Source organism: Scyliorhinus torazame, chromosome 22 (genome assembly GCF_047496885.1).
Source record: "Scyliorhinus torazame isolate Kashiwa2021f chromosome 22, sScyTor2.1, whole genome shotgun sequence".
NCBI classification, from domain to species: domain Eukaryota; kingdom Metazoa; phylum Chordata; class Chondrichthyes; order Carcharhiniformes; family Scyliorhinidae; genus Scyliorhinus; species Scyliorhinus torazame.
Genome location: NC_092728.1, coordinates 113,383,522 through 113,398,889, shown reverse-complemented (window position 1 = coordinate 113,398,889; position 15,368 = coordinate 113,383,522). Strand labels below are relative to the sequence as shown.

General features: G+C 44.7%; 1 protein-coding gene across 2 annotated transcripts in view; it reads right to left on the bottom strand.

Moving 5' to 3' along the window:
• Nucleotides 1–15,368, bottom strand: part of agpat2 (1-acylglycerol-3-phosphate O-acyltransferase 2 (lysophosphatidic acid acyltransferase, beta)) — a 49,065-nt gene that overhangs the window by 29,853 nt on the left and 3,844 nt on the right. For both annotated transcript variants that reach the window (XM_072488967.1, XM_072488966.1), the window contains exon 2: nt 923–1,056. In XM_072488967.1, coding sequence (XP_072345068.1) covers nt 923–1,056 — 134 coding nt within the window. The remainder of the gene's footprint in view (nt 1–922; nt 1,057–15,368) is intronic.

Here is a 15,368-nt window from a genome sequence, read left to right as displayed (position 1 = left end):
AAGAGTACACAGTACGAAGTCTTACAACACCAGGTTAAAGTCCAACAGGTTTGTTTCAAATCACTAGCTTTCGGAGCGCTGCTCCTTCCTCAGGTGAATGAAGAGGTAGGTTCCAGAAACATATATATATATAGACAAAGTCAAAGATGCAACACAATGCTTTGAATGCGAGCATTTGCGGGTAATTAAGTCTTTACAGATCCAGAGAGAAGGGTAATCCCAGGTTAAAGAGGTGTGAATTGTCTCAAACCAGGAGAGTTGGCAGGATTTCATACGTTTTAGTACTATTGCTGGAATACTGTCAGGGCCCACAGCCTTTGCAGTATCCAATGCCTTCAGCCGTTTCTTGCTATCACGTGGAGTGAATCAAATTGGTTGAAAACTGTGATGCTGGGGACTCTGGAGAAGGCAGAGATGGATCATCCACTTGGCACTTATGGCTGAATATTATTGCAAATGCTTCAGCCTCATCTTTTGAACAGATGTGCTGGGCTCGTCCATCATTGAGGATGGGGATATTTGCGCAGGCCACAGGACAGAAAGCCTGATGGAAACTTGTTATTGCGAAAATTGTAACATTAGCGGTATTCTATAACTGATATTCTCGCAAGGACAATGTTAAGTGGGGACTTATTGTAGTTCTGCGGGATGCTGGAGTTGTATCCAGCAGGCAGATCAGGCTCAACTGTTGTCCCACCTAAAGCTCAACAACCTGCAAGTTCAGCTCTATTAGTCAAAATAACAAAGACAATGATGGAGGGAATCTTAATTACAGCCAAAGGTCAGCATGCTCCATTGGAAGCAGCCTTCCTTAAACACCCAAATCATTGCAAAATCCATCTGCCAACACCAAACACAACTGGAATTAAGCAATATTACTCTGTAGTGCAAGTAGGCAACACACTCGAAGGCTCATCCTTACCCATTAAATCCAGGGAGCTCTGGTGGTTGGAGATGATGACATATGGACCTTTAGCATCCAGATTTTCCAATCCCTTCACTTCAAGCTTAATTCCATACAAATTCTTTATGTGTTGCAACACACTGCGGACTACTCTAGAACAAAAACATAAAGCAAGAAATATGGTTAAAATAAATGGAATTTGGAGAAATTGATACATCAGATAATCAGATTGGAGGGGCACCCCGAACAAATTCTATAGCTTGCATGCAAGTTCTCCTTGATAAACCCCACAGTTACACAGCAAGTAACCCTTAATCCAATTCACAATTTTTCAAGATAATACAAATGCTTGTTAAAGCTTTGATAATTAAAATTCATAAATCACATTGTACATGTTCCTGAACTATTAGTGAGTCATGAGTTATAGGAAGAGGCAGAAAGTAGAGTTAAAGCCAAGATCTGATCAGCCATGATGTTGAATGGTGGAGCAGGCTCGAGGGCTGAATAGTCTCTTCCTGCTCCTCTTTCTTATGATCTTGTTAGAGGTGTGCACTCTTCTTTAACTGACAAAGACAACATTTTAAAAGCATTAGCAGTATCTGATAGCTGCAATCTTACTGGCAGCAAATTCATTAAAAAATGATGGCAAACAGATTGCAGTTAATTTCAACTAGATCAAAGACAATTGTAGAAAAGGAGGGCAGTGACCTTTTATTGCTTTTCCTGATATTTGATCCCAGGATGGGACAAATATTTGCTGGATTTGCCTCTCTACAGCACTTGTCTATATTCAGGAAAATTTAAAACACTTTCCTTGGCAGCAGGAAATCAGAATGACTAAGTGGATGGAAAGAGTGATCTAAAAATTTGGCATTGAAAGCTAGGATCAGTTACCATGACAATTATCATTGGTTGTTATAAAAACCTATCTGGTTCACTAACATCCGTTCGGGAAGGAAATCTGCCATCCGTATACGGTCTGTCCTATATGTGACTCCAGACCTACAGCAATATATTTTACTCTCTTAGTTGTCTCTGAAATGGCCGCGCAAGCCACTCAGTGCAAGAGGTGGCCTTGCCTGCAACACCCTCATCCCACAAAACAATAAATTAAGCAGTTAGAGAAAGGTTTGAAGAAATCTTAACAGTAGAGCCAAGGTACAAAGTTAAAGCACAATGACAACAAATAGCAAAACACAGAGGTCATCCTCCCGTGTTTGAGGTCAGCAAGGGGCGAGGGGAGTGGATGTGATTGTGGTGAGCACAGACAGAATGGAAAAGTGAGGGTGACTGAATCATACAATAGTACAAGGTCATCATTTGCTCCATCAAATCTGTGCCAACTCTCTCAAAAGCAATCCAGTTAGTCCTATTGCCCACTCTGTTTCCATATCCCTGCAATGTTTTCTCAGTAATTTCCCAAATTTTCTTTTGAAGGGCAGTGTCTGTTGCAAACACCATCAAGCAGCACATTCCAATTGCTAACCATTCATTGTGCAAAAAGTATTATATCGATGCCTAATGAAGAATCAATCTGTACCATGTGATTATCAACCCTTCAGCCATTGGAAACTGCTTGTCACTATTAACTCTTATTGAAATCCTCCGAACTCCTCTTGAACCCCTCCCTCTGCTTTAAAAGAGTACAATCTCCAGTCTCTCTACACAACAGTAACCCCTCATCCCTGGTATCATTCATTAAAATTTATTTGCTAAACTCAAACTCTGCATCTTTCCTCCAATACAATAATCCAGATGAGCTCTGTATAATCTGTATAATTGTAACAGTACAAACAAACACTTTTCTACGATAGGGTCTGAAGGCCAGCAACCCCACTGTTAATTTGCTTTTTGAAGCCATATGGTTTTGAATGACTTACTTTCTTCAATCATAAGACAATCATAAGACAGAGGAACAGAATTAGGCCACTCGGCCCATCGAGTCTGCTCTGCCATTCAATCATGGCTGATATTTTTCTCATCCCCATTCTCCTGCCTTCTCCCCATAACCCCTGATCCAGTTATTGATCGAAAACCTATCTATCTCTGTCTTAAACACACTCAGTGATTTGGCCTCCACAGCCTTCTGCAGCAAAGAGTTCCACAGATTCACCACCCTCTGGCTGAAGAAATTCCTCATCTGTTTTAAAGGATCGTCCCTTTAGTCTGAGATTGTGTCCTCTGCTTCTAGTTTTTCCTACAAGTGGAAACATTCTCTCCACGTCCACTCTATCCAGGCCATGCAGTATCCTGTAAGTTTCAATAAGATCCCCCCTCATCCTTCTAAACGCCCAACAAGTACAGACCCAGAGTCCTCAACCGTTCCTCATACGACAAGCTCTTCATTCCAGGGATCATTCTTGTGAACCTCCTCTGGACCCTTTCCAAGGCCAGCACATCCTTCCTTCGATACGGGGCCCAAATCTGCTCACAATACTCCAAATGGGGTTTGACCAGACTTATACAGCCTCAGAAGTACATCCCTGGTCTTGTATTCTAGGCTTCTTGACATGAATGCTAACATTGCATTTGCCTTCCTAACTGTCGACTGAACCTGCACGTTAACCTTAAGAGAATCGTGAATAAGGACTCCCAAGTCCCTTTGTGCTTCTGATTTCCTAAGCATTTCCCCATTTAGAAATTAGCTCATGCCTCCATTTCTCCTTCCAAAGTGCATAACCTCACACCTTTCCACATTGTATTCCATCTGCCACTTCATTGTCCACTCTCCTAGCTTGTCCAGGTCCTTCTGCAACCTGCCTGCTTGCTCAATACTACCTGCCCCTCTACAGATCTTTGTATCATCTTAACAAACTTAGCAAGCATGCCTTCAGTTCCTTCCTCCAGATCATTAATGTATATTGTGAAAAGTTGTGGACCCAGCACCATCCCGAGGTACACGACTATTCACACGGCTGCCATCCTGAAAAAGCCCCCTTTATCCCCACTCTCTGCTTTCTGCCAGTCAGCCAATCCTCTATCCATGCCAGGATCTTACCCTGAACACCACGGGCTCTTAACTTATTTAACAGTCTCCTATTTAAGAGCCGTGAGGTGATGATGCAGCTGTACAAAACTTTGGTAAGGCCACATTTGGAGTACTGTGTACAGTTCTGGTCGCCTCATTTTAGGAAGGATGTGGAAGCTCTGGAAAAGGTGCAAAGAAGATTTACCAGGATGTTGCCTGGAATGGAGAGTAGGTCTTACGAGGAAAGGTTGAGGGTGCTAGGCCTTTTCTCATTAGAGCGGAGAAGGATGAGGGGCGACTTGATAGAGGTTTATAAGATGATCAGGGGAATAGATAGAGTAGACAGTCAGAGACTTTTTCCCCAGGTGGAACACACCATTACAAGGGGACATAAATTTAAGGTGAAAGGTGGAAGATATAGGAGGGATATCAGAGGTAGGTTCTTTACCCAGAGAGTAGTGGGGGCATGGAATGCACTGCCTGTGGAAGTAGTTGAGTCGGAAACATTAGTGACCTTCAAGCAGCTGTTGGATAGGTACATGGATTACGGGAAAATGTTATAGTGTAGATTTATTTGTTCTTAAGGGCAGCACGGTAGCATTGTGGATAGCACAATTGCTTCACAGATCCATGGTCCCAGGTTCGATTCCGGCTTGGGTCATTGTCTGTGCGGAGTCTGCACGTCCTCCCCGTGTCTGCGTGGGTTTCCTCCGGGTGCTCCGGTTTCCTCCCACAGTCCAAAGATGTGCGGGTTAGGTGAATTGGCCAATGATAAATTGCCCTTAATGTCCAAATTGCCCTTGGTGTTGGGTGGAGGTGTTGAGTTTGGGTAGGGTGCTCTTTCCAAGAGCTGGTGCAGACTCAGGGGGCCGAATGGCCTCCTTCTGCACTGTAGATTCAATGATAATCTATGATTAATCTAGGACAAAGGTTCGGCACAACATCGTGGGCTGAAGGGCCTGTTCTGTGCTGTATTTTCTATGTTCTATGTTCTATGTTCTATGTTCTATGTTCTATGTTCTATGTTCTATGCGGCATCTTGTCACAGGCCCTCTGGAAATCTAAATAAATCATGTCCACTGGTTCTCCTTTGTCTAACTTTCTTGTTTCCCCCTCAAAGAACTCTTAACAAATTTGTCAGACATGACCACCCCTTGACGAAGCCGTGCTGACTCAGTCCTATTTTATCATGCACTTCCAAGTACTCTGCAATCTCATCTTTAATAATGGACTCTAGGGGCAGCACGGTGGCGCAGTGGGTTAGCACTGCATTCTCACGGCGCCGAGGTACCAGGTTCGATCCCGGCTCTGGGTCACTGTCCGTGTGGAGTTTGCACATTCTTCCCGTGTTTGCGTGGGTTTCGCCCCCACAACACAAAGATGTGCAAGGTAGGTAGATTGAACATGCTAAATTGCCCCTTAATTGGAAAAAATGAATTGGGTACTCTAAATTTATAAAAATTAAAAATAAAATAAAAAAATAATGGACTCTAAAATCTTACCAATGACCGAAGTCAGGCTAACCGGCCTATAATTTATCGTCTTCTGCCTCCCTCCCTTCTTAAACAGCGGTGTTACATTAGCCACTTTCCAGTCCTCTGGGACCCTTCCGGTCTCCAGTGATTCCTGAAAGATCATCACCAATGCCTCCACAATCTCCTCAGCTATCTCGTTCAGAACCCTGGGGTGTAGTCCATCCGGTCCAGGTGACTTATCCTCCTTCAGACCTTTGTTTCCCCAGAACCTTCTCTTTAGTAAATCCCTAAATTCTCCCTGATCATCTTCAGTCTCCTCCTCACATTTTACTCCATTGACATTCTTACATTCAAACATATTATTCTCCACATTAAAATCTTATTGACAGCATTCTGTTCAATTTACAAAATATGTCCTCTGCAAGTACCTTGCTCTCTACTTCACCATTTCATACACCCAAGATTATAAAATCTGCAAATCTGGATGGTCAATTCCTAAAATCAGGAACGAACAAAAATCGGTTTTAGATCCCGATTAGCAACATCCAAGAAAGTGTCTTTTTAAAGCACCTTAAACAAGAGTCAATTTCCTCAAGATGCTTCACACCAGAAACATTAAACAAAATCTGACGCCGAGCCACATGAGATGTTAGGACAGGTCACCAAACATCTAGTCGAAGACGTAGGTTTGAAAGGAGCATCTTGAAGGAAAGAGCAGTCGAGGAGTACAGTTGTTTTGGAAGACAATTCCAGAGTTTAGAGCCCAGACAGCTGAAGGCACAGCCACCAATGGTGGAGTGATAGAAATTGGGGATGTGTAAGGGACCAGAGTTTAGATGGCAGAAGGTTGTAGGTAAATGGAGATGAGGAGGGTCAATGTTATTAAGGGTTTTGGAAAAAAAAAAAGGGGGGGGGGGGGGGGGAGAGTGGTAAGAATTTTTAAAATCAAGGCATTGCTTATCCAGGAGAAATGTAGGTCAATAAGCACAGGGATTGATGTGATTGTGGTTCCCACTTTTCCTGCCTACCCCACACAGATGAATGGGATTTTGATACAAGTCAGTATTTAGGCACCAGGGCTTTAGATGACCTCAGGTTTATGCAGTTATGAAGTTAGAATGTAGGACGGCCAGCCAGGACAGCAAAACACATTCCCCCAACCCAAGAATGACTAAACCAAACAAAATGACCTTTCCTTTCATCCATCAACCTGCCAATCCATTTCACCATCAAGGATGTATAAAATTGGGTTTCTCCCCCACACCCAAAGATGTGCAGGATAGGTGGATTGGCCACGCTAAATTGTCCCTTAATTGGGAACTAAATTTATTTTTAAAAATGTCTAAAATTTAGACTTCTTGCAAATATATTCCAATCCCACCTAACTACTGTAACAATACAACTTTCAAAAAACTAAATTAGTTAAATTCCAACATGAGGGGCCACACTTCAAATATCCTTCATTGGCTGTAAAATTCTTCCGGAGTTGCTATGGTACACATGAACATACAAATTAGGAGCAGGAGGCCTGATCTGCTCGCTGTTCAATGTTGTGGTTGATCTCATTGTAAGCCAAACTCCACATTCCCACCTACCCCTATAACCTTTCACCCCGTTGCTTATCCAGAATCTATCAAACTCTGCCTTAAAAATATTCAGACTCTGCTTCCATCAGTTTTAGATGGAGAGCTCCAAAAATTTATCACCCTCAAATAATTTCTCCTAATCTCAGTCTTAAATGAACAACCCTTTATTTTTAAACTGTGACCCCGAGTTCTAGATTCTCCCACAAGAGGAAACATCCTCTCCACATCCACCCTGTCAATACCCCTCAGGATTTATGTTTTTCCAAAGTTTCCTAAATGTGGGGGAGGTTCCATTAGCCTGGAAACTCAAAGATTGGTTAGCTAATAAAAAACAAATTGGACTTTTATAAAAGTTTGGAATAAAATACATTAAAAAAATTAAGAAAACAAATTAGACATAAATGGGTCATTTTCTGGTTGGCAAAATGTAATGTGATTATTATTTTTAGATGTGAAATTGTCCATTTTGGCAGTAATAAAAAAGTGGTGTCACCAGTACCCCGAGCAACTGAAGCATAATCTCCCTACCTCTGTATTTATTTCTCCTAACAATTGATTACATTCTATTAGCTGCCTGATTATTTGCTGTACCTGCATACTAGTCTATTGTGATCCATATTCTAGGACCCCCAGACCACTCCGAGCTCAGTAATGTCTTACCAAGTAAATAGGTCTTTTTTATTCTTCCTGCCAAAACAGACAATTGGACATTTTGCCATGTTCTACACCATTTGCCAGACCTTTGTCAACTCACTTAACACCGGTCTCTTGTAGTCTTACGTGCTCATAGAATAGCTACACAGCAAAAGGAGGCCATTCGGCCCATCGAGTCTGCATCAACCCTTCAAATGAGCACTCTACACATTTACGCTCCTCCAGCCACCCTGCCATATCCCCTGCAACAGCGGAGACCTCGAACTACAAATGGTTATAGAACATAGAACAGTACAGCACAGGCCCTTCGGCCCACAATGTTGTGCCAACCATTTATCCAAATCTAGAGGTGTACAAGGTGATGAGAGGCATGGATAGAATGGATAGTCAGAGACTTTTCCCCAGGGCAGAAATAGCTGTCACGAGGGGATATAATTTTAAGGTGATTGGAGGAAGGTGTAAGGGAGATGTAAGGTAGGTTCTTTACACAGAGAGTGGTGGGTGCGTGGAATTCAGCGGAGGTGGTAGAGTCAGATTCAATAGGGACATTTAAGTTAATCTTGGATAGGCACATGGACAGCAGTTATTTGAAGGTGTGTAGGTTAGGTTATTTTAGATTAGGATAAATGGTTGGCACAACATTGTGGGCCGAAGGGCCTTTACTGTGCTGTACTGTTTTATGTTCTTCCTGGTCTCAAATCCATCTCCCTCCCTGTTCCAGATATCCCTTTAGCTGTTTTTCAAAAAATCAGAAATATATCTCTTTCTTGAAACCATTTAATGATTCAGATCCCACCGCACTATGGGGCAGTGAGTTCCACAAATTCACCACCCTCTGCAAGTAGTTCCTCCTCACCTCAGTTGTAAATCTACTACCTCTCAACCTTTATCTGTGGCCTCTCATAGAAACATAGAAAATAAGTGCAGGAGTGGGCCATTTGGCTCTTCAAGCCTGCACCACCATTCAATATGATCATGGCTGATCATGCAAATTCAGTATCCCACTCCTGTTTTCTCTCCTTCATCCCTTTAGCCACAAGGGCTACGTCCAGCTCCCTCTTGAATATATCCAACGAACCGGCCCCAACAGCTTTCAGTGGGGGAGAATTCCACAAGGTCACAGCTCTCCGAGAGAAGACGTTCTTCCACATCTCAGTCCTGAATGGCTGACCCCTTATTCTTAGGCTGTGACCCCTAGTTCTGGACGTCCCCAACATCGGGAACATTCTTCCCACATCCAGCCTGTCCGGTCCCATCCGGATTTTATATGTTTCTATGAGATCCCCTCTCATTCTTCTAAACTCCAGTGAGTACAAGCCCAGTCGATCCAGTCTTTCTTCATGTGTCAGTCCTGCAATCCCGGGAATTAGTCTGGTGAACCTTCGCTGGACACCCTCAACAGGAAGAATGTCCTTCCTCAAGCTAGGAGACCAAAACTGCTACAATACTCAAGGTGTGGCCTCACCAAGGCCTGTATAACTGCAGCAAGACATCCCTACTCCTGTACTCAAACCCTCTAGCTATGAAGGCCAGCGTGCCATTAGCTTTCCTCACCGCCTGCTGTACCTGCACGCCAACCTTCAGCGACTGTTCCACCATCACATCCGGGTCTCGTTACACTTCCCCTTTTCCTAAACTGCCACCATTCAGATAATAATAGGGCAGCACGGTAGCACAGTGGTTAGCACAATTCACAGCTCCAGGGTCCCCGGTTCGATTCCCGGCTTGGGTCACCGTCTGTGCAGAGTCTGCACGTTCTCCCTGTGTGTGCATGGGTTTCCTCCGGGTGCTCCGGTTTCCTCCCACAGGCCAAAGATGTGCAGGTTAGGTGGATTGGCCATGCTAAATTGCCCTTAGTGACCAAAATTGCCCTTAGTGTTGGGTGGGGTTACTGGGTTATGGGGATAGGGTGGAGGTGTGGGCTTGGGTAGGGTGCTCTTTCCAAGAGCCGGTGCAGACACGATGGGCCGAATGGCCTCCTTCTGCTCTGTAAATTCTATGATTCTATGCCTTCCTGTTGTTGCCACTAAAGTGGATAACCTCACATTTACCCACATTATATTGCATTTGCCAAGTATGTGCCCACTCAGCCAGCCTGTCCAAGTCACCCTGCAGCCTCTCTGCATCCTCCTCACAGCAGATGCTGACACCTGGCTTAGTGTCGTCTGCCAATTTGGAGATATTGCAATTCCTTCATCCAAATCATTAATGTATATTGTGAACAGCTGGGGTTCCAACACTGAACCCTGCGGTACCCCACTGGTCACTGCCAGCCACTCTGAAACGGATCCGTTTATTCCCACTCTCTGCTTCCTGTCTGCCAACCAGTTCTCTATCCTCATGAATGCATTGGGAGTGTTGCATGCAGTTCTGGTTGCCGCATTGTACGGGGGATGGGGGGGCATTGGAAAGGGTGCAGAGGAGGGGAGATTTGCCGGGATGTTGCCTGGTGTGGAGAGAAGATCTTGTGAGGAGGGGCTTGGGGCTGTTTTCGTTGGAGAGAGGAAAGTTGAGAGGTGACTTGGTGGAGGCGTGCAGGATGATTGGAGGATTGGATGGGGTGGACAGTGAGAATCTTTTTCCTCGAGTGGTGATGGCTGACGCGGGGGGCATAGCTTTGAGTTGGGGGGAGATAGATGTAGGACAGATGTCAGAGGTAGGTTCTTTACTCGGAGAGTAGTAAGGGCGTGGAATGCCCTGCCTGCAACAGTAGTGAACTCGCCAACACAAAGGACATTTAAATGGTCATTGGATAGACATATGGACAATAAGGGAATAGTGTAGATGGGCTTTAGATTGGTTTCACAGGTCGGCGCAACATTGAGGGCCGAAGGGCCTGTCCTGCGCTGTAATGTTCTAATGTTCTAATTACCCCCAATACCATTAGCTTTAATTTTGCTCACTAATCTCTTTGTGTGGGACCTTGTCAAAAGCCTTTTGAAAGTCCAGATAGACAACATCCACTGGTTCATCCTTGTCCACTCTACTGGTCACATCCTCAAAAAATTCCAGAAGATTTGTCAAGCATGATTTCCCTTTAGTTGACTCCAGCATTTTCCCCACCACCGATATCAGGCTAACCGGTCTATAATTACCCATTCTCTCTCCCCTCCTTTTTAAAAAGTGAGGTTACATTAGCTACCCTCCAATCCATTGGAACCCTTCTAGAGTCTATAGAATGCTGGAAAATGATCACCAATGCATCCACTATTTCTAGGGCCACATCCTTAAGTACTCTGGGATGCAGAGCATCAGGCCCTGGGGACTTATCGGGTTTTAATCCCATCAATTTCCCCAATATAATTTCCTGACTAATAAGGATTTCCTTCAGCTAGACCCTCTGTCCTCTAGTATTTCTGGAAGGTTATTTGTGTCCTCCTTAGTGAAGGCAGATCCAAAGTAATTGTTCAACTGGTCTACCACCTCTTTGTTGCCCATTATGAATTCACCTGATTCTAACTGCAAGAGACCTACATTTGTCTTCACCAGTTCTCTCTTCTCATAACTATAGAAGCTTTTGCAGTCAGTTTTTATGTTTTCTGCAAGCTTACTCTCCTTTCTATTTTCCCCTCCCGAATTAAACCCTTTGTCCTCCTCTGCTGAATTTTACATTTCTCCCAGTCCTCAGGCTTGCTGCTCTCTCTGGCCAATTTATAGCCTCCTCTTTGGCTTTAACACGATCCCTGATTTCCCTGGTTAGCCATGGTTGAGCCACCTTCCCCGTCTTACTCTTGCGCCAGACAAGGATATACAATTGTTGAAGTTCATTCATGTGTTCTTTAAATATCTGCTATTGTCTATCCACACTCAACCCCTTAACTATAATTAAGTGCCTGCGGCACCCTGCTGGTTACACTTCGCCAGCCAGAGAAGGCCCCATTTATCCCAACCTCTGCTTTCTGTCAGTCAGCCAATCCTCAATCCAATCTAGTACTTTACCCCCAATACCCTGTGATCACTCCTTCTGGATCAGTCTTTTATGCGGCATCTTATCAAACGCTTTCTAGAAGTCTAGATATACCACATCCATAGGTTCCCCATTATTCACCTTCCTGGTTATGTTGTGAAAGAACTCATAGATTATCATAGAATTTACAGTGCAGAAGGAGGCCATTCGGCCCATCGAGTCTGCACCGGCTCTTGGAAAGAGCACCCTACCCAAGGTCAACACCTCCACCCTATCCCCATAACCCAGTAACCCCACCCAACACTCAAGCAGGTTTGTCAAGTATGACAAATCCTCAAAACCATGCTGTCAGTGGTGGATTGAGCTTTGTCTTTCCAAATGTTCAGTCATCTCCTCCATAATGATTGATTCCAGCAACTTCCCCACCAGAGTCAAGCTAACTGGTCTATAGTTTCCTACTTTTTGCCTCCCTCCCTTTTTGAACGTGTTTCCAATCCACCGGGACCCTTCCAGAATCCAGGGAATTCTGAAATATCATAGCCAATGCATCCTCTATCTCTACTGCCACCTCCCTTAAAATCCCAGGATGCAAGCCATCAGGTCCCAGAGACGTATCTGCCTTTAATCCCATCAGTTGATTCAATACCGTCTCCCCAGTGATGGTTATTGCACCAAGTTCCTCTGAATTAACTGTAGTTTTAGGAAAAATGTTATTATCTTCCACCATCTAGACAGATGCTAAACATTGGTTCAGTGTCTCCGCCATCTGTGATTCCCATTATTACATCATCAGTGTCATCCTCTAAAGCGTCAAAATTTACTTTAGCTATTCTCTTCCTCTTTATATACTTATGGCATCAGTGTTTATGTTTTGTGCTAGTTTCCTTTCGTAGTTCATCTTAGCTGTTTTGATTTTATTTTTAGTAGCCTTTGCTGAACCTTTGTTCTCCCAATCCTCCGGTTTAGCACTAGCTTTTGCAGTATAGTATAGCCTTTATGTTTTTGCCTTCATAGATCATAATCAGATAATTTACAGTGACTTCCTTGTTTAGCCATGAACCTTCTCCATTTTACAATTCCTCTTCCTCTCAGGAATATACTTGAATTGAGATGTATTTAATATCTAACTGAAGAGCCGCCATTGTTCCTTACCCTCAATTACCGGTGTCCAGTCTACTTGGGCCAACTCTTCACTCGGGCCTGTATAATTACCTCTTGGGCATTACGCTTTACACACATTCTGACCTCCTTTATTAATCTCTGATAACACTCAGCCTCATTCCCAACTTTCACTCCACAGTCTCCTTTATATTTTGATTTTTTTTTTACACTTCCTTTCCCCTCTGTAGTGGTTAGACTGGCCCCACCTGTTCATCCTATTAACCTCTACCTTCTCCTCACATGCAGACCTGCTGCTTTGGATCCCATTTACCATTAATATCTTGTAGTTTTACCTTTCCCTTCTCCCCCATCACCCCACTCTACGCAGGGAAACATTCAAATAAAGAGAGAAGTCCGGAAGAGTTCAACTGCAAAATCAGCAAATAGACAATTTCAAACTGGCTTCACCTTGATCACGTTACAGCAACAGGCCAGGCTCCTGGCCAATCAATGATCAGATATTGACCAACACACAGGACAGCAGGTTCAATTTGCACAACAGCTCGAGTGTCATTAACCAGCATGTAAACTATGCAGCTTTTTACAGGGGTGGCTTCCTGACTTGGTAGTTGTGGTGATTTTAGGGGGTGGTTTGGGGGTAATTTCTGGGTTATTTTTTCAGACCTCTGGGTGATTTCGAGATGATTTGGGGGATTTCAGGGTGATGATTTTGGGGTGATTTCTGAGAAAGGTAGGTGATTTATGGGGGAATTTGAGTGATTTCTGAGGGATCAGCGATTTCTGGGAGATTAGGGTCATTTTGAGGTGATTTCTGGCTGATTATGTGGATCATTAAGAGGATTCCTGGGGGGTTGGGGGTCATAGAACAATACAGCGCAGTACAGGCCCTTCAGCCCACAATGTTGCACCGAAACAAAAGCCATCTAACCTACACTATGCCATCATCATCCATATGTTTATCCAATAAACTTTTAAATGCCCTCAATGTTGGCGAGTTCACTACTGTAGCAGGTAGGGCATTCCACGGCCTCACTACTCTTTGCGTAAAGAACCTACCTCTGTCCTATATCTATTACCCCTCAGTTTAAAGCTATGTCCCCTCGTGCCAGCCATTTCCATCCGCGGGAGAAGGCTCTCACTGTCCACCCTATCCAACCCCCTGATCATTTTGTATAATTTATGGGGAATTTGGGGGGTGATATCTGGGTGATTTGGGAGTGATATGGGGGTGGTTTGTGGATGATTTGGGGTGTTTTTCGGATGATTTGGGGGTGATTATGTGGGTAATTTGGAGGATTTCAGAGGGATTGGGGAGATATCTGGAGGCTTTGGGAATGATTTGAGTGATGGGGTCATTTGAGGATGATTTGAGGGTGATTTGCGAGTGATTTGGAGGATTTCTGGGGGATTGGGGGGATTTGGAGGTGACGCCTGGATGATTTGGTGGATTTCAGGGGGGTTGGGGATTTCTGAGGGATTTGGCTGACTTGAGGTGATTTGGGGATGGTTTGGGATTGATTTGGGTACTATTTGGAGGTGGATTTCTGGATGATATGGAAGTGATTTGGGGGTGATTTCTGGGGCACTCTGGTGATTTTGGGGTGATTCCTGGGGATTTGGGGGTGATCTGGCGGTATTTCTGAGGGATATGGGCTGATGTCTGGGGATTTAGGTGATTTCTGGGGGATTTGGGAGTGATTTTTGGGGGATTTCGGGGGGAATGGGCGGATTTCTGGGGGATTTGGGGGGATTTCTGGGGAAGAATTCTGGGGATTTGGGTTGATCTCTGGGGACTGTGGGGGGATTTCTGTGGATTTGGGGTGATTTCTGTGGATTTGGTGTTATATCTGGGGATTTGGGGTGATTTCTGGGGGATTGGAGTGTTTTCTGGGGGATTGGAGTGTTTTCTGGGGGATTGGAGTGTTTTCTGGGGGATTGGAGTGTTTTCTGGGGGATTGGAGTGATTTCTGGGGGATTGGAGTGATTTCTGGGGGATTGGAGTGATTTCTGGGGGATTGGAGTGATTTCTGGGGGATTGGAGTGATTTCTGGGGGATTGGAGTGATTTCTGGGGGTGATTTCCGGGGGATTTGGGGTGATTTCCGGGGGATTTGGGGTGATTTCCGGGGGATTTGGGGTGATTTCCGGGGGATTTGGGGTGATTTCCGGGGGATTTGGGGTGATTTCCGGGGGATTTGGGGTGATTTCCGGGGGATTTGGGGTGATTTCCGGGGGATTTGGGGTGATTTCCGGGGGATTTGGGGTGATTTCCGGGGGATTTGGGGTGATTTCCGGGGGATTTGGGGTGATTTCCGGGGGATTTGGGGTGATTTCCGGGGGATTTGGGGTGATTTCCGGGGGATTTGGGGTGATTTCCGGGGGATTTGGGGTGATTTCCGGGGGATTTGGGGTGATTTCCGGGGGATTTGGGGTGATTTCCGGGGGATTTGGGGTGATTTCCGGGGGATTTGGGGTGATTTCCGGGGGATTTGGGGTGATTTCCGGGGGATTTGATGTGATTTCCGGGGGATTTGATGTGATTTCCGGGGGATTTGATGTGATTTCCGGGGGATTTGATGTGATTTCCGGGGGATTTGATGTGATTTCCGGGGGATTTGATGTGATTTCCGGGGGATTTGGGGTGATTTCCGGGGGATTTGGGGTGATTTCCGGGGGATTTGGGGTGATTTCCGGGGGATTTGGGGTGATTTCCGGGGGATTTGGGGTGATTTCCGGGGGATTTGGGGTGATTT